Genomic DNA, 21,460 nt, shown 5'->3' with positions numbered 1-21,460 from the left:
TTTCCCTGTAGATGGAAACAGACAATGACTAAAGGCTCATTTCAAGTACTCATTAAAGGCCTTTAGTACTCACTAAAGGCTCATTTCAAGTACTTACTTACTGCTGTTCTTTTTTTTACTGTATTGTACTGTATTTTTGTATGCTGCTGGTCGTCCATGTGTCCAAGACAAATTTCTCCTTAGGGAGACCAAATAAAGTAACCTTGAAGTAAGAAGTTAGTCATTGACATGGATTGAAATGGAAAATAATGACTTAAGGACAACATCTAAATATAAACAATTGTGTGTTTTATTTGTCATTTGACCATTCACCATTATTATGCGCTTACATTTTTTGGTGGTTCCTTCAACCACATGAACAGTCGTGTCTCGATTATATTCTGGGCATGGCATGATAGGCCAACATTTGGCAACAAAAAGAACAGGTCGAAAATAGCACATCTACACTCACAACGTGGCGTGTCTATCAGCTATTTCCGCTATTCGAATTACAACAAAGTACATGGGGGTTTAAGCGGTTAAAGGCGCGCTCATATTTAGTTTGATAAATGCCATACAGACGACGTTCCACCCATGAAACATGGGTATCCTTGAACAGATGTTTTTATAAAACATAAATGAAAACAATGAGACAGGCAAACGGTACAGAAAGACAATACAGACATACATACACGGAATGTATAAAAGCAACACAGGCCATAGAATTCTGCAACAAAACATTCTCTATGCCCCCTGTATTCATGGTTATCAACATGATTAATACTTTTCTTTAAGGACCCGCCTTGGTTTGGGGATTTGTTCTACTTGACAGAAAAATGAAACGGGGAAATATTTCCTTATATACAGCCATTAATATCCATGACTACAGGGACATGCTTGAGAGAAGAAGGGTGCAAACGCATTCGTCACCAGATTGGTCTCTTTTCTATAGTTGTCGTCGTCGCTGATTGGCTGTTCACTCCTATACGTCACTGTGCTGAATCATGGCCCCTTTGAGAAATGGTTGCTCCAATGGAACGACCCCTTTTCATCAGAACTGCAAAGAGAAGAAAAAAAGCAGTGATAATTTTGACATCAAATTTTGATTTAGTTTTAGTCATGGACTTTTGGATAAATTTTAATTTAAGTCATCTGAAATGTTGTGGTCGACTAAATATACAGCTGATTTTGTCCACAAAAATGAATCTTGGCGGGCCATGATGACGTCGTAATGGCTGATTGGTTGCATGCTGAAAATATCCGATCTACAAGAGATCTACTGAGCTTGTAGATCTGCTATTTTCAGAGCAACAAACAAGCAGGATCTGGATCTCTTCATAGCTTAGTTTTTATTTCGTTTTTGGAAGTAAGATCACATCAACATCAAATTCTGCCATTCTAGCATTATTTTTTCTATGAACATCAAATTCTGCCATTAAGCATGCTTTATTTTTTCTATGAACCTCTCTAAAGTAAACAAGTGTTATTATCGAGGTAGATGCCTGCTGGGACACACAGTACAAGCCTGTGGTTTTCATGCAGATTTAGATTCCATTTCCTCTAAAGGGGATCTCTGATATATAAAATCAAAGAAAGAGCACACTGTCATTGTCTGTCCTGATGAAGGTTTAACGACCGAACTTAATAAAGAACACCATTATTTTGCAAGTTCCAGACAGTGTGCGCCTCTGTGCGGGATCTCTTTCCTTGATTTTATAATCAGAGATCCCCTTCTGAACATTTGGACCTTTGTCCTACACACCAACCTTTGAGGTGCCTTCTTCTAAAGATATTTTTCAATGACTAAAATCCAATTAATCTCATTTTTATGGCACACTTTTGACAAATAATGTGATACACAACATTGATGGGGGAAAAAAACAACAACACCACAGTAGATATAGAGACAATTACAGTAGCTTACATTCTTCAGGAACTCTTCAGCAACTATACGGGCCCTGGCATTGACGGACAGCTTCATCTCGCTGATCTCCTTGTCGATCTCCTCCATGAAGTTGATAACAAAGTCCACCAGCTTGTGCTTGTACATCTGCTCTGTATGGAAGTTGGTGATCAGGAAGCTGATGTCATAGCCCTGCATCACAGAGAGGAAGACAAGAGAATGCATGATTCAAACACACTAGGATCTTCAATTAGCTTTACACCGTCCTATTCAGTCAATTAAAGTAGCCAACTGCACCAACTGCATTACCTAATCGTTCCAAGATCCGAATGGTTCAGACAGTTTTAGGACCAGTGAACTTTGTTCTGAGATCCGAGATTTGTATCGTATTACTGATGAATTGAATACAGTGGATCAATATGGATAGTTATGGATATGGAAGTTTGTCCGTTGTGCCTATGACGAGCTGTCAATATGCAAAACAATTAAAGTATGACGCCGATCGGACATTATTTCTTTCTCTATAGAGCCGTACTATCCACAGAAACTGGATACGGATATTCCCAGACCAGAAACAGGGGGCGGGACAACAACCCCCTGTATCCTGTCTCCGAAACGCATTCACGAGTCGTTACGTCGTTACCTAAAATAAACAAATCATTCACGTCACACCCTTCTGCCTTTTTTCAACTGATCTCTGGCCCGCATTATCGCTTCCTCTTTTGGAAATGAACAAGTGACTGAAACCCTCCACTGGTATTACACATCCGGGTTTTTGACCAATAAGCACCTTTGTTTGACCTTTCAAGGGGTCAAACAAGGGAATCACGTTGATTCCCTTCCCCTATTGGCTCATACCAGGACATGACGTATGTGGCTCATCTCTCACCTCTACAGGTTTCCTCCTCAGGATGAAGAAATTCTCCGCTCTCATCATCATGAAGCGCATGAACTTGTGGCACAGGATCTTCTCAATCTCGTCGGCCTAAAAAGTGATGATACATGTATCGTTGTAACAAACCTTTTTTCCTCCACATTCTGTAGAACATACATGGGCAACTGGCGGCCCGGGGGCCACATGCGTCCCCCACCTTCACTGCGCCCGCTGGTTAATATTGGAATACTGATATATTATTGATTTCAGCTGTTACAACTCCATTTCCAACCATGCACACATGACTCGCTTTAATTACTTCAGTCTACAGTATATTAGTAGCTTAATCACTTAGCTCTTTTTTATGTCCAATGAATTTGAATTTAAGTTCGCATAAGAACATTCATATAAATGCATTTGAAATTAAATACAATTTTTACTAACCCGATTCCAATTAAAATAGCAAAAAATAATTCCGGATTCAAACTCAAAAATAGCAGATCTACAAGCTCAAAACACGTTGCGCTGCGACGCGTTTTGAGCTTGTAGATCGGCTATTTTTGACTGTGTATGCAATGTGGCCCTCTGGAGTGAATGTGGAAATATATTGGCCCTCTCCACCATTAAAGTTGCCCACCCCTGCTGTAGAAGTACCTACAATTGCAGGACCAGCGAAATTTGTAAACAACTCAGGAGGACCAAGACCTTTAACTTTTTTTTACCCCCCACTGACCTGCTTGACAGCAATGCTGACTCTAACAGAGTTGATGGATCCCTCGATGAGAACCTTCTCCTTCTCATTACGGCTGACCACCACAGGTTGGAGTAGCAGCTCCTTGCTGCTCCTGGAACAACAAACCAAAAGAACAAACAATTACAAAAAGGACACCTGACAGTTTCTCACATCAGGCATGACTTAAATAAAGGGTCTCCAACAGGGGGTCTGGGACCCCTTGGAGGTCCTCAGAGTTACAACAGGGGGGCCGCCAAATCTTTGTGATAGGATCATGTTTTGTACATTAACCACTTGAACCCTAGCATCCCTATTCTGAGTGGAACATTAGCCAAAAAGAGCAAATCTACAAGCTTACAACGCCGTAAGCTTACAGATCGGCAATTTTTGGCAAAGAGGTTTGTAGAGGGAAAAGAAGAGCAGACTAAGCATTTGACAGTTCAAGCAGTTAAATGTCTGAAAATACACATTACTCCAACATGATGACACTGACAGTGCTGTCAAAAAAAGTCTAATCTGTCTAAGAAATCTATGAACATAACAATTTTATACAATATGTAGTGGGGGTCCCTGCTTCATCTCTCTCTCAGCCAAGGGGTCCCTGGCCTGAAAATGTTGAAGAGCCCCGACATAAATTATTAAGTACTTAAATTATATACTTACTATATTAACAGACTTTAGGCCATTTAGACCTGAAAAGCCTATACATTGTTAACCACACAAACCCTAGTGTCTCCATTATGGGCATGCCATAACAGGTCAAACTTATGCGATAATAGCAGATCTACAAGCACACAACATGTCATGTTGCAAAACTTCCTGACTGAGCTTGTAATGTCTATTTTCGCTGCCATGCAACTAAGTATATAGGGTTTAACTTTAAGTACCACTGATGTGCAAGTGTACATGATGTTGATACACATCAAGCATTGGTAGATTTGAACGAGAAAACAAAACAATGGAGGAAAAGGTTTTTGGAACCAGGAACTTAAAAAGATACCAATACAGAAAACCAAAGACAATACACTGTGTGCAATCTAAACGTTTAAGACGTCATATACCTTATGAGATGCTTATGAAAGAGCCTCCACAAGTCCCTACTGGCCAGGTGCAGGTGTAATATGCAGCCCTGTCCATACATGCCATCTATTCCCTACTCTGGCTTCTGAACGAATGTTTGAACAAGTCTCTGCATGTTGCCAGACACCCTGGATCAGTGGTTGTGTTGTGGTTCTCAAAAGCGGGGTTCAGGGAGGGAGGTGTGTTTCTAAATGGACCCCTACTATGAGTCCATTTGGTTCCATTTGTACGCTCTCAAGAGTTTACGGGTGTTAATCGGAGCACTGCTTCAAAACGTACCTGACCTCCACCTCTGGCTTGTTGTGTCGCTCCACCACCTGAGAGGAGAAGTTCTCCAGGCACAGAGCCGCCTGCAGGGTGGCCCGAACAGCGTTCAGGTATGGACGCAGTGTCGCTGTCTGAAAAGGAACACGTTTCAATAGAATCAGTGGTGGTGGTGGAAAAGCACTCAACTCAAGTAGAAGTATCAACTATCAATCCTATGCAAAGTACTCTGTTTTATCCGTCTCTTTCAATGCTATATGAGATACATAAAGTGGTTCCTGTGTAAATACGCCGTAAAGATCTCCTTTTAGTTGACCTTGTACCAGTGCTTTGTGCTGTCATGAAACTGTACTTTTTCCTATTGCAAACGTCTAGTAAATTCTTCAATCAATCAATCAATCAATCAATCAATCACTCAATCAATCAATACTGCAATGAAGAAATACTGTTACAAGTAAAAAGTCCAAAATAAAATCAGCAAAGTTAAAGTACCTCACAATTGTACTTTAGTGCAGTACTTGAGTAAATGGCCTACTTTCCACCACTGGTCTAAAGGCAAAACGTTTCAACATAATGAATGAATGCAGAGTCAAATTACACCACAATGCTCCCAATAAATGCCAGTTTCAGTGTAATAAATAATAAGCCACTCGTGCATGAGATCGACGGATGTCCAGCTAATACACTCTGTGGTTATAGTGGTGGATCTTTATTATAGGATAACAGTAGATCTTTTGACAGCAAATGTTAGAAGTGAACCATCGGATCAGCTGAGATCAGCCAACACTTTCGTCGTCAGTCACCCTGTGGCCGCCTATAGCATTATATTTACATTACAACCACACGGATAACGGCCATTGGCTGAAAACACTGACCCGGTTAACCTTGGAAATTCGAGGCTAAAGCGATATTAGTCGATATTATGTTTCAGATCAATAATCATCAATCATACAGACAGTGGACTTACCATTTTGCTGCTGTACAAGGCGGAAGTTGCTCTGCCACGCCTGGGACTTCTTCTTCCGTAAATCTACACATCCACTGTTGCCAGATTTATGGTTTTGAGAGAGAAATAAGCAAACCGGGTCTATGAAAACAAAGCCTTGAAAGGAGCAACTATAATGAGGCCACATGAGCACTTGACTACACAGCCGGTAATACAAAAATAAAGAGAGAGAAAAAAAACACAAAACATGCATACGGTAAAACAAGAACATAGACATAAACGTCACTTATAATATGCAGACATGGCAACACTGCGTGCGCTCCATTTGAGGAACCTCTTCTCTGAATGGGACGGGAGGAGTTAAAGGGATAGTTCAGTCCCCAAATAACTCATGGAGGCTTGAAATTGAATTCAATAATATGTTTTAGTTTTTGTCGCATTCATAAGACAATAATTTGATTATAATAAATGTACCCCATTGATTCCGGATGAAGACTTATGCATTTGCGTCTCCATCCGATAAAATTATTGTCTAATGCTGCATTCACACTGCAGATATATAGTTGAACGTTTTGCTTGCTTGGTCAATGTTATCTCAATGGAAACCAGCTTTAAAGATACAGGACATACACAGAACAAAGCTTTGAAAGCTTTAAAGCTGGTTTCCATTGAGATAACATTGACCAAGCAAGCAAAACGTTCAACTATATATCTGTAGTGTGAATGAGGCATAAGGAATGTGACAAAAACTAAAAAATATCCACGAATTCAAGTCTCCATGGGGTGAGTAATCAATAGAAATACAAAAAACATTTAATTGGAGAAAAATAATTGAACGCAAATGCACAATTATCCTGGTGTAATGTGACACAGCCACAGCCCTCAATGGCGCCCTCCAGTGATCAGCCGAATAACCCCATATAACAAGCTCCGCTCATCGGGGACACATTGCTCCTCAAAACGTACACATTATAATGGTTTCTACCGACGATACCATTCATTCTACCAAGAGGTTTTGCCGTTTTCCAGCTTCATTTGGTTATTTAACATGAACATTGGTCTGAAATGGCTGCATGTATTAATGTAAAATATGTTTTTCTTTTATTGTAGCTTTTTAGCGTGATATATTTCTGAAGCGGCACACAACTGCAACGTAGCAAAAAACAATGACTACCACCCCACCCACCCCCATACTGGAATGGTTTCTTCCAATATGGACGCCATTCAGACGACAAGGTAAATATTACATTTACTCTTTATGAAACATATATTAAATACATTGTTCCCGGGAGGTATTGTTGAACAGAAACCCGAGGTGAAGAAGAGCGTATACTTTCAACCATAAAGTGTATTATTTAAATATGAGAGAGCTATCTGATCAAAAAAATGTCGTCAGCAGCACACACTGGACACAGCGCAAGATGCTGTGATGCTAGGTAGGTAGGTAGGTACTAGGTAGGTAGATTGTGTGTGTGTGTGTGTGTGTGTGTGTGTGTGTGTGTGTGTGTGTGTGTGTGTGTGTGTGTGTGTGTGTGTGTGTTGATTGATTGAATACTTTATTAGCAGGTTGCATAGGAAAAGTACAGGACAGTTCAGATTAGATACAAAATTACAACATTTAAACACAAGAAAGAAAGCACTATGGCTTTTATATATAGGGGTCTTTTTGTACTCAATTAATTGAGACATTAAATGACAGACAAATATATACAACACACAACAATTATGCAAGTGCAACACATAACAGTCAGAAGAATCAGGAGAAAATACAGTCTTCTTACTGATCAGCGAGGAGATCTTGTACAAAAACGTGTTCTTTGAGAGAGACAAGAGATCTGGTGGGAGGGGTTGTGTTTGACTTGTGTGTAAACAAAAACATTCCCCCCTCCCCTCTATGACAGGCATCAAACAGGTCCTTGTCTTTGATGCTAACGAGGTGTGCAAAACCCCCTTTGAAGTTTAAAGGGAGCAATTAAGAGCTTTGGCTGAGCTCCCCCTCTCTCCACTGTTTCTGTTGATTTTCAAAAGTCAGACCCACCCCCTCCTCCAAGGCTCCGACTCTCATTGGCTTGGTTCTGCCTAAACCAGAGAAACTTTAGCGTCATATGACAACACCAGACCAAGAGAACCAGACAGTCCGCTCAGAGAGTGGGTGGGTCTATGTTCTGGAGCCAGGCAAATTTTGGACAACTGAAAGGATATTCTGGAATATTCATTTCACACAGGGACTAAACTCAATGATTGTTTCTTCACAGGGGAAACTAAACTGACATCTGGGAATAACTCTAAACCTGAGTAAGTATCACTCACTGATGTAGGCTTACCTCACAATCCAAAAAAGTGTTATGAAGGTACTCTTTGGTACTAGGGAACTGAAAGTACTAAAGAAACAAGAAACCAAGGCACTCTTCTTTTAAAGGCCTTTATTAGGCTAATTCATATTTGAATAATAAAATAAAAAATGGGATAACCCACGTGTTTCAGCTATCAACAGCCTTCTTCTACGTTTGTGTTTAGATATATTGTGTTTACATATACATCTCCCACTCAACCATGAAGTCTCGTCTCCTCTTGAAACCTTTATTTCTTGTAGATATTTCTAGACTTCTGCCACGTTGAGAACATGAGTGAGCTTAAGGACTGTCCCCCGCTGAAGTACTACGATTTCAAGCCCGTGGAGCATGTCAAAGTGTGTCCCCGCTACACCGCCGTGCTCGGCCGCTCGGAGGACGATGGCATCGGCATCGAGGAGCTGGACACGCTCCAGCTGGAACTGGAGACTCTCCTGTCCTCGGCCAGCCGACGCCTCAGAGCCCTTGAGGAGCAGAGACAGGTAGGATCAGGAAGGCACACATTTGGAAGAGTTTTCTGCTTTGCTTCATTGCTTTCCCCGATGATATGTAGTCCATGGTTCTGCAGCGGACAGAAAAAACGTCATACCTTACTAGGGTTGGGGTCCTTTCAATGATTGGGAGCGTGTCGATATTGCGACATAACATTTGTTCGACGCGGCTGAATGTTAACCTGGTGAAATGCTAACCTGCCGACGCTGGTGAATGCTAACCTGGTGAATGTTAACCACTATGTCTAACCCTAAAACCTAACCCTAACCCTTCGAAATAATGAAACATAGAAATATCGAGATTTCCCCCATTCCCGAAAGATTCCTTTTAACTCGTTTACGGCCAGAGAAGTTTTAAAAGCCCTCACTACGAGCAATTTTCTGTTTTCTTACCTTTTTCAAGGAGTCACAGAATATTTATCTCCAGTACGATCGATCCCCCGATTGTTGGTAAAGGCAGAGGTTATTTCTGTGCTTCCACAAGAAAATAAATGTGAGTCATTCCGACCACCGGTTGTCTAGTTATCACATTTGGAACTGGCTCATAACAGTTATGAGCCAGTTCCAAATGTGATGGAACCAATTCCTGGTTCCTCAATGTTGGATCTGATTCTTCCGAATCCCAACCCTATACCTAACTCGGTTGAAGGAAATGTTAACGCCATGTTATTTCTCAGATTCTCACAGACTGGCAGGATAAGAAGGGAGACAAGCGGTTCCTGAAGTTGGGTAAAGATCCAGACCCCTCTGCCTCGTCTCGCCACAAACCCAAGAAACAGAAGTTGGACGGCAAAGGTGGCCACGGGCCGGGACCTGGTCCTGGTCGATCCAAAACCAAAAACCTGCAGGCCAAAGTCCACGGATATGAGCTTACCGAAGAGTCACAAGACATTCCCCGCACTCCTAAGAATGATGCCCCGAACAGGTCACTAAAACCAGCAACTATTTACTGATAGCCTACTGTGTATATCTCTGGTGTCTTGTCCTATATAGACTGTGCATTGCTCCTTTATTCGGTCTTACGATACCATCCCCTAGACCAAGGGTTCACAAACCTTTCAGGCTGTGACCCCCCCAAAAGAATCATACTTGAGCTGGGGACCTCCCACCCTTGTTTTTACTGTTGAGTGAGAAAACAATGTTGCACATTAAGCTAATCATCTGGCCATACCATTTGGGGGGCCCCCCCTTTGCTTTGGGGTCCTGACCACTAGTTTGGGAATCATCTCTGAAGTAGGTTGTAATACAGTTTACAGTTTAGGCATTTACCAGAATAGATACCTCATATCATACACGTGATTCTTTTTCGTAGCGAGATTCGGGCAAACCCCACCCTGCCAGTGTGTGATTGTTGGAAACGCTCCAGCGCAGTACAGTCCCTTTGAGCCGCATTCGGACGCAGAAGCAGTCTCCGGGTCAATATTTACTATTCTGTCCATAAAGGCACATTACTCGGTAACGGCGCTGAGTCGGCTCATGCGACCTTCGCACCACTCGACACTGCGACTCGCTCACTACCGCTCACTCGGTGGTGTGTCACGGGGCTCAAGGTCGCCTGAGACGGCACGCCTCTGTCATTGTTAATAATAAAAATGTATCGCTCCAAAAAAAAGGTTGTCCGCGGTGGTGGATAAAAGTGGCATGAGCGGGATGCAAAGCCCAGAGTGCATGGTTTGGGAACACTGTGACTAATCCACTAAGCCACTGAGGCCAGTGCTGGGAAGTTGAATTCAGTCTTTATTTGTAGGGGAGGAAAAGCCTCACGTAGGGGAGGAAAAGCCTCACGTAGGGGAGGAGCGCGCGTCTTTGTGACTCAAATGACGCCTGGCCAATCACTGAGCCCTGAGTCTTTTCCGGGACTTCCCCAAATCTTGTTACCTTTAGATATCACGCACCTCGTACCTGTCAAGGTCATGCTTGCAAATTCACAGGTTGGGAGGATAAAAAAAAAAAAAAAGGTTTTATATGAAATATTGAAATCATATACTGTATTTATTTATTTTGCAGATTTTGGGCATCAGTCGAACCATACTGTGCTGACATCACAAATGAAGAAATCAGAGTGCTCGAGGAACTTCTGAAACCCCCAGAGGATGCGGATGAATATTATAAAGTATGACTTGAAGCCATTCATACAGTACATAGATTATTATAGACACATGTTTTATATGCATGTACACAAAATCACTCAACGTCTCTGTCAGAAGCGGTCAGAACCTTCAATAAAACATCCGGGACAATGACCTTTCAAGCTCATGCTGCTAAAATGTAATTTAGATAGCATGTTATGTTGACAGATGTCAGGTCATTTACAGTATACTGTAGACCTGGCATTATATTGTCTTAGTTTCAATGTACATATTATTATTCTTTTTTGATAGTATACTGTTTAGACTGATGATAGGTTCTTGGTTTACCTATGATCCTAGATTACTATTTCTATGCATTTGATTTAATACCTTGTGTTGTTTTACCTTGCTTACTATAAATCGCTCTGGATTAAGAGCTAAATGCATAAACTGTAAATTGTAAAGTTTGGCTAAGTATGTATATCCGTATGAGGTCTTCACTTTAGTATGATATAATTGTTCTAACCGAAACACTGACACATACTGTCCATTTCATTTGAAAAGTAGTATGTTGATGACAGACAGCATGTTGATGACAGCTAACGGCACCATCCTGTCCTCTGTGCAGATCCCAGCCTTGGGGAAGCACTACTCTCAGCGCTGGGCCCAGGAGGACCTGCTGGAGGAGCAGAGGGAAGGAGCACGAGCCAACGACAAAAAGAAGAACCTCCTGGGAGGGCCGCTCTCCGAGCTGGACGCCAAGGGTAAAGACACTATAAAACCCTGTGTGTTTCTTCAACAAATGTTAACTCATTTACTGCCAGATTTAACCCCTTTAGAACGGGTACACATTTTGTGTATCATTATTTTATGCTTTAACTATTGAAAAATAGCAGATATACAAGCTCACAGCTGCGAGCTTGTAGATCTGCTATTTTTGAATAATCGTGAAAATTAGAATTTTGACCCGATTCTATAAGATTCTTCTAAGATTTTTTTGAAATACCTATGTTTCTATGTCAGCAATCTGGCCAGCCATCGTCAAAGAAAAGGTTCTTTTCACTTAACTGGAACTCAGTTAGTCTGTTCTTGAGAGACTACTATGTCAGTGGTTCTCAAACCTTTTCATGTGAAGGACCCCCAAAATGATATATATTTGGCCACGGACCCCCATCTCAAAATATTTAGTTCCAGGGACCCCCCAGAAGCAGAATTTGAGTTACAAACGTTCGCTTTGAAAATACATATATTCAAAGATTTGCACACATTTTCACGACTTTTTCAAAAAATAACAGATCTACAAGCTGTGAGCTTGTATATCTGCTATTTTTCAATAGTTAAAGCAGTCAATTCTAGGCCTAAATGGGTTAAAACATCGCCTATAGCTGCGAGCGTTTTCACATACATTTGAAAATGTGTCACGAGTCGACGACCCGCCCGCGGGTGGTGTTAAAGAGATACGCTGTGCATGCACCATGATGTGGTTATTCGTTTAGCTTGACGTCTGCTGATGGTCTTCTAGATGTGGATTCTTTGCTGAAAAAGTCCGAGTCCCAACACGATTCTCCAGAAGACGGCTGTCCCTTTGGCCCACTCACACAACGTCTGCTCCAGGCACTAGTTGAGGTTAGACGGAGCACTTGGTGGTTTACCGTTCTTCTGTGTGTTCAATTCAACATGACCGTTTTCCAAACGTGCGCTGATGCTTCATTAAATGATAAATGGCATTCTGCGTTCCTGTTTTAATCCTGTGACACCTCACTGATGTGTGACTGTGTGGGGATTGGTTATGTGCCACCAGGAGAACATAATATCGCCCATGGAGGACTCTCCAATTCCAGACATTTCCGGGAAGGATGCGAACGATGGAGCCGGAACGTCTCCTCGAAGCCAGGGAAAAGCTTTCAGGTATTTGCACATCATCTCTTGGGCTAGGTCTACATTATGAAGTATAATGATCATTCCTAAAATGATGCGATTAGATTTAAATTTGCATCCCTATACCATAATAACACCAGCTATTACAAGAGACAATCATACCAGATTTTCCAAAAAGTCGACAGATATCTTGTGACACTGTGGCTGGGGTTAGACAGCAGCATAATAATAGAATACTGAGATTAATTCAGCCAACACATTGACACTAGAGCTTTAATCTGGCCCAAATATGTGGGCCTGCCCAACCCAGCCAGACAGAACATCAGCCCGAGACCGACCCAAAGCACGATACATAATTGACAAATTGGTGCCGACCCAGCCAGCCTGACAATTTTATATTCTTTTTCCTCATTAAAATTTGGTGATTCGTTAAGAACAGAGTCATTCTACCCTTTTCCAAATGTCTTTATTAAAAGAAACACCTTCTAGCAAATAGGGCTAACCGTCCTAATTAAGGAACAAATAAACATCGGAGCCTCGTTCGGAGAACACGGGTGACGACCTCCGCTACACACATAGTCACACACACTCACAAGTTGCGCAGCATGAGCCGCCTCTCACCGGGAGTTCGTGAGCGGCGGCTCATGTTACCACAGTGAGTTACGAGCACAACCCAAAGCCTGACAAATACGTGACAATAATTGTAAGAGCCAAATCATTAAAATATGTGCAATGAAGTGGTGCGACCATGTGGTGGCGCTGTACATTATAAAAGGGTCAAGTTCACAGGCACCTTTGGGAGGCTTTGACCCGGAAGGGCAAATGGTTTTGACCGCAAGTTACCTACCTGTTGTTTGAACGCTGTGGCGCCTATTGTTTGTAGCCAAAGTTTGATTAATATAAACGTTTGACCTGCTTGTGGAATGCAACGGATGAATACTGCACGGTGAAGTAATAAAGTGTCTAGCATGAAGAAGTCGCCTGCATCGTTTCATTTGAACAATGACACAGCAAAGTTGAGCAACGGTACTAGATCTAACAGACCAACGGCGCGTCAGCCAGGTCCATCTACGGGTCAACCCCTCGGTGGCTCAGTATTAGACTGAGCTCCCTTAATAATAATTAACACTATTATTTTGACATAGTCTGCACCTTCCACAATTTGTTGATTTACTAGACCCTCCAGAAAAACACGGGCAAAAATGCTTGATTATGTGGGCTAAAATCCTTGATTTTGCGATGAAATATGCAGGGTTTTATGTGCTTTTATGAGGTGAAATATGCGGAAAGATCAGAAATAATATTATGAGAAATATGCAAACGGTTGCAGAATATGCAGAATATTTTGGAATATGCGAAAAATTGCAGATTATATGTGCCCTAATCTGTGCCATTTGGCTGATTATGTGGGTAATGCGATCGAATAATCAAATTTTTCTGGAGGGTCTAATTTACCATTTGTATTTTCTATGTCTGTTCTCTGTCCTCCTCATCTTCTCCCAGTGTTCCCCACACGCGCTCCCTGGAGGCACGGATCAAGGAGGAGCTGGTGTCTCAGGGGCTGCTGGACTCGGAGGAGCGTCCAGGAGCGGGAGGAGACTCAGAGGATGAGGTCCTGGCAGAGCTCCACAAGAGACAGGCAGAGCTCAAAGCTCTGAGTGCCCACAACAGAGCCCGCAAGCAGGAGCTGCTCCGGTGAGAGCGTGCATTCTGCTGTACACAAAGATAAAACAAGATGCACTCTAATAATGCCATCATATTGATTATGTTAATCTTACCCTAATATGGAGGGACAGTGGATGGAAGGAAAGGGTGACAAACATACAGACAGGCAACCTCATTCATTTATGACAATTGATGTTTCGCAGCTCAACTACAAATTTCCAACATCAAGTTCTAATTCAACTGTTTTAACTCATTGACTGCCAAGGCCCGAGTTTCCCGAGTTATTACAGTAGTCCCAGGCTGCCACAGCCCGAGTTTCCCGAGTTGGAAGCCATTTTGGAAAAAAAAAATTTTTTCAAAAAATCTTTTTTATAAAAAAAATTATAAAAATGCCTAAAATGTATTAGGCATAATCGCAATCGCGAAATTGCATGGTTAGCCCCATAACAAACACATCTTTCAAAATGGCAAAAATGGCTGTTTTGTCTGACTTTGAAGGCTTCTATCTCATGAATGCCTGAACAGATTTCCAAGCGGATTTTTTTGTTTGAAAGCTGTTAAAAAGTACTACACATAATATGGTGCATATATGGTGCATGGGCGTGCACGATCCGTGCACAAAAATTGATCCGTGCACTAGAAATTTAGGAAGGTGGCAGTGTTTGTTTTGTCTGACTTTGAAGGCTTCTATCTCATGAATGCCTGAACGGATTTCCAAGCGGATTTTTTTGTTTGAAAGCTGTTAAAAAGTACTACACATATGATGCATATATGGTGCATGGGCGTGCACGATCCGTGCACTAAAAATTGATCCGTGCACTAGAAATCTAGGAACGTGGCATCCTGGTACTTGGCGGCCATCTTGAAAAGGGCATTCAATGAGTTAAGTCAGTGGTTCTCAACCTTTTCAGACTGTGACCCACCAAAATAATTGTAACTGGGGACCTCTCCACCCTGACAAGCACTTTGAATGTAGGTGACAATGTCGATTCCACAGATGACAAGCTCAAATCTCAAATCGACGTCTTGCGTTGCGAGGCGTTGTGAGCTTGTAGATGATGATTGTGACAACGACCGTTTTTTATTTTACTTTCATTAACAGGTCTTTTTGTTTGTTGCTTCTTCTGACCCGCCAGGCTAGCGAAGGAGGAGATGCGTAAACAGGAGCTGAGGCAGAGGGTCAGGGTTTCCGACAATGAGGTCATGGAAGGATTCCGCCGCATCATGGCTGCCAGGCAGAAGAAGCGCACCCCCACCAAGAAGGAGAAGGACCAAGCATGGAAGGCCCTGAAGGAGAGAGACAGCATCCTCAAGCTACTGGACGGATAGGGGAGGGAGGGGCCTGAAACGAAGGTGATGCACAGCATAATGCTGAGTGTTCATTTAACAACAAAATGGACCATAAGGGTCCACTTTTACACTCTTCAGAGTTGAATTAACACTCAAGATTTTACTGTGATACACTGTATGTAGTCTGGGATCCCTTCACTTTTCGGGGTTCGATCCGGTCGGGAGCGGAAACCACTTTACTTCATGTTTGTACAATTTGGCCGGGAAAGATCAAACCGGATTCAGTTTGAACCCAAAATAATTCCCCTGCGCTCAAGGACATACTTTTAGGGCCTACCTAATAAACCCCTTGATGCGGCGTATTTTGCTTTTGGAAAATTCGTTTGGTATATGGATCATTTAGTCCAACTCGTAGCGACTGGCAAGAATACACTAGGCTACTAGAGCATTTTAATAGGGATTGGGGAAACAAACGGGGGGAACCAAAACAAAGCGACGCCACTTCTTCTACTTGTGGTTTCCGCCTAGACAGGATCAAACGGCCCGTTGTAAATGACCTTTGATTAACAATGAGTATAAATTGTATGAATGTGGTCATAGTTTGTGCTCCATAGAGCACACTTCTGTGGCCAGCTGGCCATAAACATTTTTTTGTAACAATTCTTGTGACAGTTGTGTACAGTATTGTATTATACTGTTGCCTGGAGGCATGTATATTTTGATTAGGGATATTTTTGTAGCATGCGTTCTGTAGTAAACGTGACAATGTGGTAGACATCGGTGTAGGCATTGAAGATTATTTCTACTTTTGTTTTTCGTTGTGGTTGTTTTTCACTTTTTTATGTTGTTTTTTGTTTACCATGTACCACCATGAAAAATAATAACTGAATGAATTGAATAAATTAATACCAATACTCTTTAATTTGCCTGTCAGATGCATCAGCTGTCAGATACGTATAGATAGGCAGGTGTGTCCCTGCCTATAATGTACAGTAGTGTGATTCAGTGCTGAGAAAATATAATGCGTTGATAATCGAGACGATAGCACTTCCTTTTTTTATCATTATAAGCTGTATCCGTATCTCATTTGATTTCAAGTAAAAGTAGATAGTGGACACTAAACATCATGCCAAGCGTCTCTCCCCTTCCCTTTCTTTAACAATGGGGTGCCATGATTTTTTTCCCCCCCTAAATGATGATCAGGTATTATGATTAATATACTAGGAGGAATATGTTTTCCCAAAAAGTGTACAGAAAGTGTTAAAATTATGTGGTGACCCAGCTGAAGTAACCACACCCAGTGCTGTGTTCTACCTGATACTTGGGTCTACGCCATATGCTGTGAAGAAATTCACAGTTAATTTGCCCTCTTTATTTGGTATCGGCCCTTTGTACTCAATTCATAGAGGCACATAGAGAATCTATGTTGTATTGTTAAGAGGAAGATGAGAGACACCAGATCCAACAATACAGGTGAAGGCCGCTGTCAAACACATCATAGCAAACCTGGGCTTCCATAACACCTTAGCAGTGCCACAGGCTGATCGCCTCCCACAACACTGACATTTATGTAGTAATTAATTAGTACAAATGCATAGCATAGGCTACTTTTCTGTATAAATACTTTTTTTGAGTGGTCTTGTGTAATATTCTCTAATGGCAAACAAAACAAGGTTTGACATTTCACTTTATGCACAATGAATCAATACATGAAACATTCTCTTTTCAAATGATATGATGGGATGGGAATAGATACATGTAGTCTATTTGTATAGGCTAATTATTGTAATAATTGTAATTATAATGTTGTAATCACAGAGATTAAATAGTGAGAGAGATCTTTATCCACCCTCCATGTGTCTGGCAAGGATTTCAGCCAATCCTGGAAGTCCTCGCGTTTCCGCGAGGCGGGTCTTAACTCAAGCCTGGTGGGTTTAGGAAACACGCGTAGATAATTGGTTGGATGCAGAGAAGGCTCTGGTTGGATGAAGCTCAGCTGTATACGTCATGGTGTCACGTGATCATTTCCAGCCAATGAACACAACAACATGGTTCCGCCCGCTGAAGTGACAACAGCGCTGCTTTTGAACAACTGAAAGGTGAGCAGAAACCAAAACAAAACAAAAAAATAAACTGTTAAAAACACTATTACAGCAGAACACGGGCTCTAGTAGTCACTAGTATTTTGATTTGAACGGAACCAGTTGCTGGGTTTGCTTTATAGCTAGCTATAGCCAAACAAACAACAACCCACAGAAAGAGCATGCATCTACATATTAGTAGCACGTCTACAACGTACAACGCAGGTTATTGTGTACTGTTATTCACGTTGAAACGGCAAGGAAAGACTTTAAAGTTGCTAGTAGTAATTCAACCTTTTGAAAGTCACTAGTCTAGGATATGCTGTTGGTCTAAAATTAGTAATGTATAACTCTAATACAAGCCAATATAGCCCATTGAATAATTTTTGTTTGCCTTGATGATTAAGGCTTTTAACAGTACAGTGAGTTAAAGATATTAACGTTGTCAAAAATGTCCAGCTACATTCTGTAATGTTCACTGTACAAGGCTTAAACATACACAAACACATTATCTCAAACGTAGAAACAGTTTAGGTAAACATCGTCAATGTGGTTATTACAATTACATAATAGTAAGTGTAAGGGTGGCCCAACTCACATTAACCGCCAGTGTTTAAACTGGTACCTTTGTCATTACCTTGTTACTGAATTTGCCAATAAATAATTGTAAATACACCTTTTTGGTTTGTTGTATATTATTAAGTATTATCATTAGCAGATTGTATAATTATAAGTTTCCGACAACGCCACCTCGTTTAAAGAGGAAAATAAGTGCACAAAAGGCACAACCTTTAGGGACACACAAGTTCGTTTACGGAACACCAGAGCAATATAAATCATGAGGAGAGAATGACCAGGACGACAGTTTAGAAAAGTATAACAATCTTTATTACTAGGTTACAGCGGCCTCTATCACGCCAAAAACACAATAATAAAATAAAAGGGAACCCTAAAATCCTACGGCGCCAACTAACTAAAAACTAAAAATAAGAGCACTGTCAACAATAAAACATTAATTCAAACCCCCCTTCTTTCTCTTATCGTAACGTTCTTGGTGACAATTAAAGTGCACTTAGTTTATGGTACCGGCTCGTTAAGGCCTCAAATCGTAATAGTATAATAATTACGATAATTAATTATAATGCAAGGAGCGCAGATTTAAGGACGAATAAATGTTATATAACTAAGCAGATATGAAATAATAGGCAGAGTATCGTTTCAGCAGGTGGGAATAGTGACTTCTACAGCAGGTGGGATGGCACACACAGCGGCGCACAGCTCATCTTTGGTCATCTACGTCTTTAGTCCACCGTTCTGTGAATACAAAGAATACGCCAGTATCCTTGTCGTGACGACTATACAGCTCAACTCTAGGCCAGTGACTTTAGTGACAGTGGTGTACAGGATTGGATACTCACACGCAGGCAGGCTTGTGACCTGCCGCTGCGAATAGTTCGCACGACACCACAGTAGTCACAACGACCCCTCTCGTTAGCCGGGTAGCCGGTTCGGCTCGTCAGGACCCTCTCGCTCGTCTCTGGATGGCCGGACCCTGCCTGGTACCGCTGACACCCGGATCACCGTCTGGAATCCGCTGGGTTTGTAAGGTAAAGCGCTACTCGGTCCTAGCACTTTAGTTCAATAAGGTTCAGTTCAGTTACTGCCTGGCTCGGCCTGTGCCTGTCTCTCTGCTCATCACAGCCGGCCACCTGAGTCACTTCCCTCAGCCTGCTCCACACACACGTCTGCGCCCCTTGCTTGTCAACCTAGACTGAGCCTGGCGTTCCTCTTAAAGGGCCGCCTCCCACTCTGCCAGCCGCCCATTGGCTGGTCATGACGTCAGTCCCCCATACATTGGCCAGCACCGGCGTCTAGTTATCCTATCAGTTCGCAGTCAGACTCACACATGGAAAGAGAGGAGGTTGTTAGAGGGAGACAGCAATATAGCATTATCACAACGAAACATATTAGAGAAATTATACAAAACATGCTCAAACAAAAGGAAATAATTGTAAAAACAAACAATTATTAAAGAAAATAAAAAATAAAAAGGATAACGCTACTTCCACCCCCTCACACTCCCCCCTACTAAATCATTAGCAGTCCCTGCGACCAACTCAACCAGGGCTGTAGCGTACGGGCGGCTGCCCAAAATTAGCCCGCCCTGAACGTCGTTGAGCTACGGGGAAAAAACCATAACACTGCTGCCACACCGGCCCCACGACTGGCTGCTGGGGTGTCGGTTCGGGACACTGGGGCACCTCTGGAGGCGCTACGCAGACTTTCAAGGCATTACGGTGCACCGTTCGATCTCGCCCACCCTTTTCTGGTCGAATCCTATAAACTAGCCCAGCTTCGCCCACTGTTTCTAGTACAACAAAGGGTTCTGGGTCCCACCAAGAAGCCAACTTCCCGTGCCCCTGTCTGTTCCGATTTCTCACCCACACCCGCTCGCCGGATACCAACGGTGGGATACCCGCCCTCTTGTCATACATGCGCTTGCGCTGTTCTGCCATCCTTTCCATCCTTTGCCCTGCGGTGCGATACGCATCATTCAACCGCCGTTGGTGATGCTGAACCCAGTCCCCCACCCCAAATCTGTCCTGCCTAGGCGGTACTCCCAGTTCCACGTCTACAGGGCGCCGCAGATGGCGGCCAAACATTAGAAACGCCGGGGCATAGCCAGTGGCGCTGTGAGGAGTGTTATTATACGCATGAATCAACTCAGGCAGATGCTCAGGCCATCGGCCATGCTTATCAGTGTCCAACGAGCGTAGTAAATTAAGTACCGTTTGATTACAGCGTTCCACGCCACCATTTCCGGCTGGATAATACGGCGTAGTACGGCTCTTAGTAATACCATAATTATTACATAACTGTTGCATGAGCGCAGACTCGAAGTTAGCGCCTCTGTCCGAATGAAAACGGGCGGGGCAACCGTACGGCTGTATAATATGGGTCCATAACACCCGAACAGTGGTCTGAGCAGTTTGATCACGTGTGGGTATGGCCCAGCTATATTTAGTAAATAGATCTGTGGCTACAAGGATATTTTGACAGGTGTCGGCAGGTCGACCCAGGGTAAGGAAATCAATAGCCACCACTTCTAAGGGGTACGAGACTTCGAAAGGTTGTAAAGGGGCTCTAGGCTCGACCCTAGTTTTTTGTAAGCTACAGTTTACACAGCCCTCATGGAAACGACGTACCTCCCCCTCCATGCCTTGCCAGTAGAAACGCCGCCGGAGCTGCACCAGCGTCCGGTCCACCCCCGCATGTGCCGCAGCCACATGCATCTCTCTCCACACCTCCTTCCTCCTGGAACCTGGACAGACAACTTGTAAATATTCTTCCTGGGTGTAAGGGTCAGTCACATTACGGTACAATATCCCCCCCTCCACCCGCAGTTTCGTCCATTGGCGCAACAGCTGGGCCGCCTCTTTCGTCCAGCTCCTCTTCTCTGTCAACGTAGGGTGGATGCCCCTCTCCACACACCGCGTCACCACCTGGATAGCCTCATCATCCTTCTGTGCTCGCAGCCACTCAGCACCAGCCCAGCCAGCATTTCCTGCTGCGGGCGTTAGTTCCACCGTCGCGACCGCCCCGGTGTCTACAGGAAATCTAGATAGGGCGTCAGCATTAGCATTGTTCTTGCCTGGCCGGTACTTAATCTCAAACGTAAAAGAAGCCAATTGGGCCGCCCAGCGTTGTTCGATAGCGCCCAAGCGAGCTGTCTGGAGGTGCGCCACCGGGTTATTATCGGTAAATACAGTGAACCGCGCCCCAGCCAAATAATCTTTAAATTTCTCGGTTACAGCCCATTTAAGGGCCAATAACTCTAATTTAAAGGAACTATAAT

The 21,460-nt window shown here is 42.8% G+C and overlaps 2 protein-coding genes across 3 annotated transcripts; one reads left to right on the top strand and one right to left on the bottom strand.

The window, feature by feature from the left end:
* Window positions 1-267: 267 nt before the first annotated feature.
* On the bottom strand, window positions 268-5,852 carry LOC308287409 (actin-related protein 2/3 complex subunit 4-like). The gene is made up of 6 exons (XM_080728567.1): window positions 5,801-5,852; window positions 4,849-4,967; window positions 3,490-3,601; window positions 2,772-2,867; window positions 1,904-2,074; window positions 268-1,036 (listed from the first exon to the last, which is right to left on the bottom strand). The coding sequence occupies exons 1-6, from the start codon at window positions 5,801-5,803 to the stop codon at window positions 1,031-1,033; spliced, it is 507 nt and encodes a 168-aa protein (XP_080584693.1). The 5' UTR covers window positions 5,804-5,852; the 3' UTR covers window positions 268-1,030.
* Window positions 5,853-6,997: 1,145 nt separating this feature from the next.
* Window positions 6,998-16,380, top strand: tada3l (transcriptional adaptor 3-like). 2 transcript variants are annotated; one of them, XM_080727580.1, is made up of 11 exons: window positions 7,003-7,015; window positions 7,179-7,215; window positions 8,035-8,074; window positions 8,373-8,612; window positions 9,299-9,546; window positions 10,629-10,734; window positions 11,319-11,454; window positions 12,213-12,316; window positions 12,492-12,598; window positions 14,072-14,263; window positions 15,370-16,380. In XM_080727580.1, exons 4-11 carry the CDS (start codon window positions 8,403-8,405, stop codon window positions 15,560-15,562), a joined length of 1,296 nt encoding a protein of 431 aa, XP_080583706.1. In that variant the 5' UTR covers window positions 7,003-7,015; window positions 7,179-7,215; window positions 8,035-8,074; window positions 8,373-8,402; the 3' UTR covers window positions 15,563-16,380. The 2 variants fall into 2 exon arrangements, with proteins under 2 accessions (XP_080583707.1, XP_080583706.1); XM_080727581.1 differs by lacking the exon at window positions 7,179-7,215 and having other exon boundaries at window positions 6,998-7,015.
* The last annotated feature ends 5,080 nt before the right edge of the window (window positions 16,381-21,460 follow it).

This window comes from Nannobrachium achirus, assembly GCF_963921795.1.
Source record: "Nannobrachium achirus genome assembly, chromosome: 6".
NCBI classification, from domain to species: domain Eukaryota; kingdom Metazoa; phylum Chordata; class Actinopteri; order Myctophiformes; family Myctophidae; genus Nannobrachium; species Nannobrachium achirus.
Note: the sequence above shows the minus strand (reverse complement) of the source record. Positions and strands in the feature narration are given on the sequence as shown.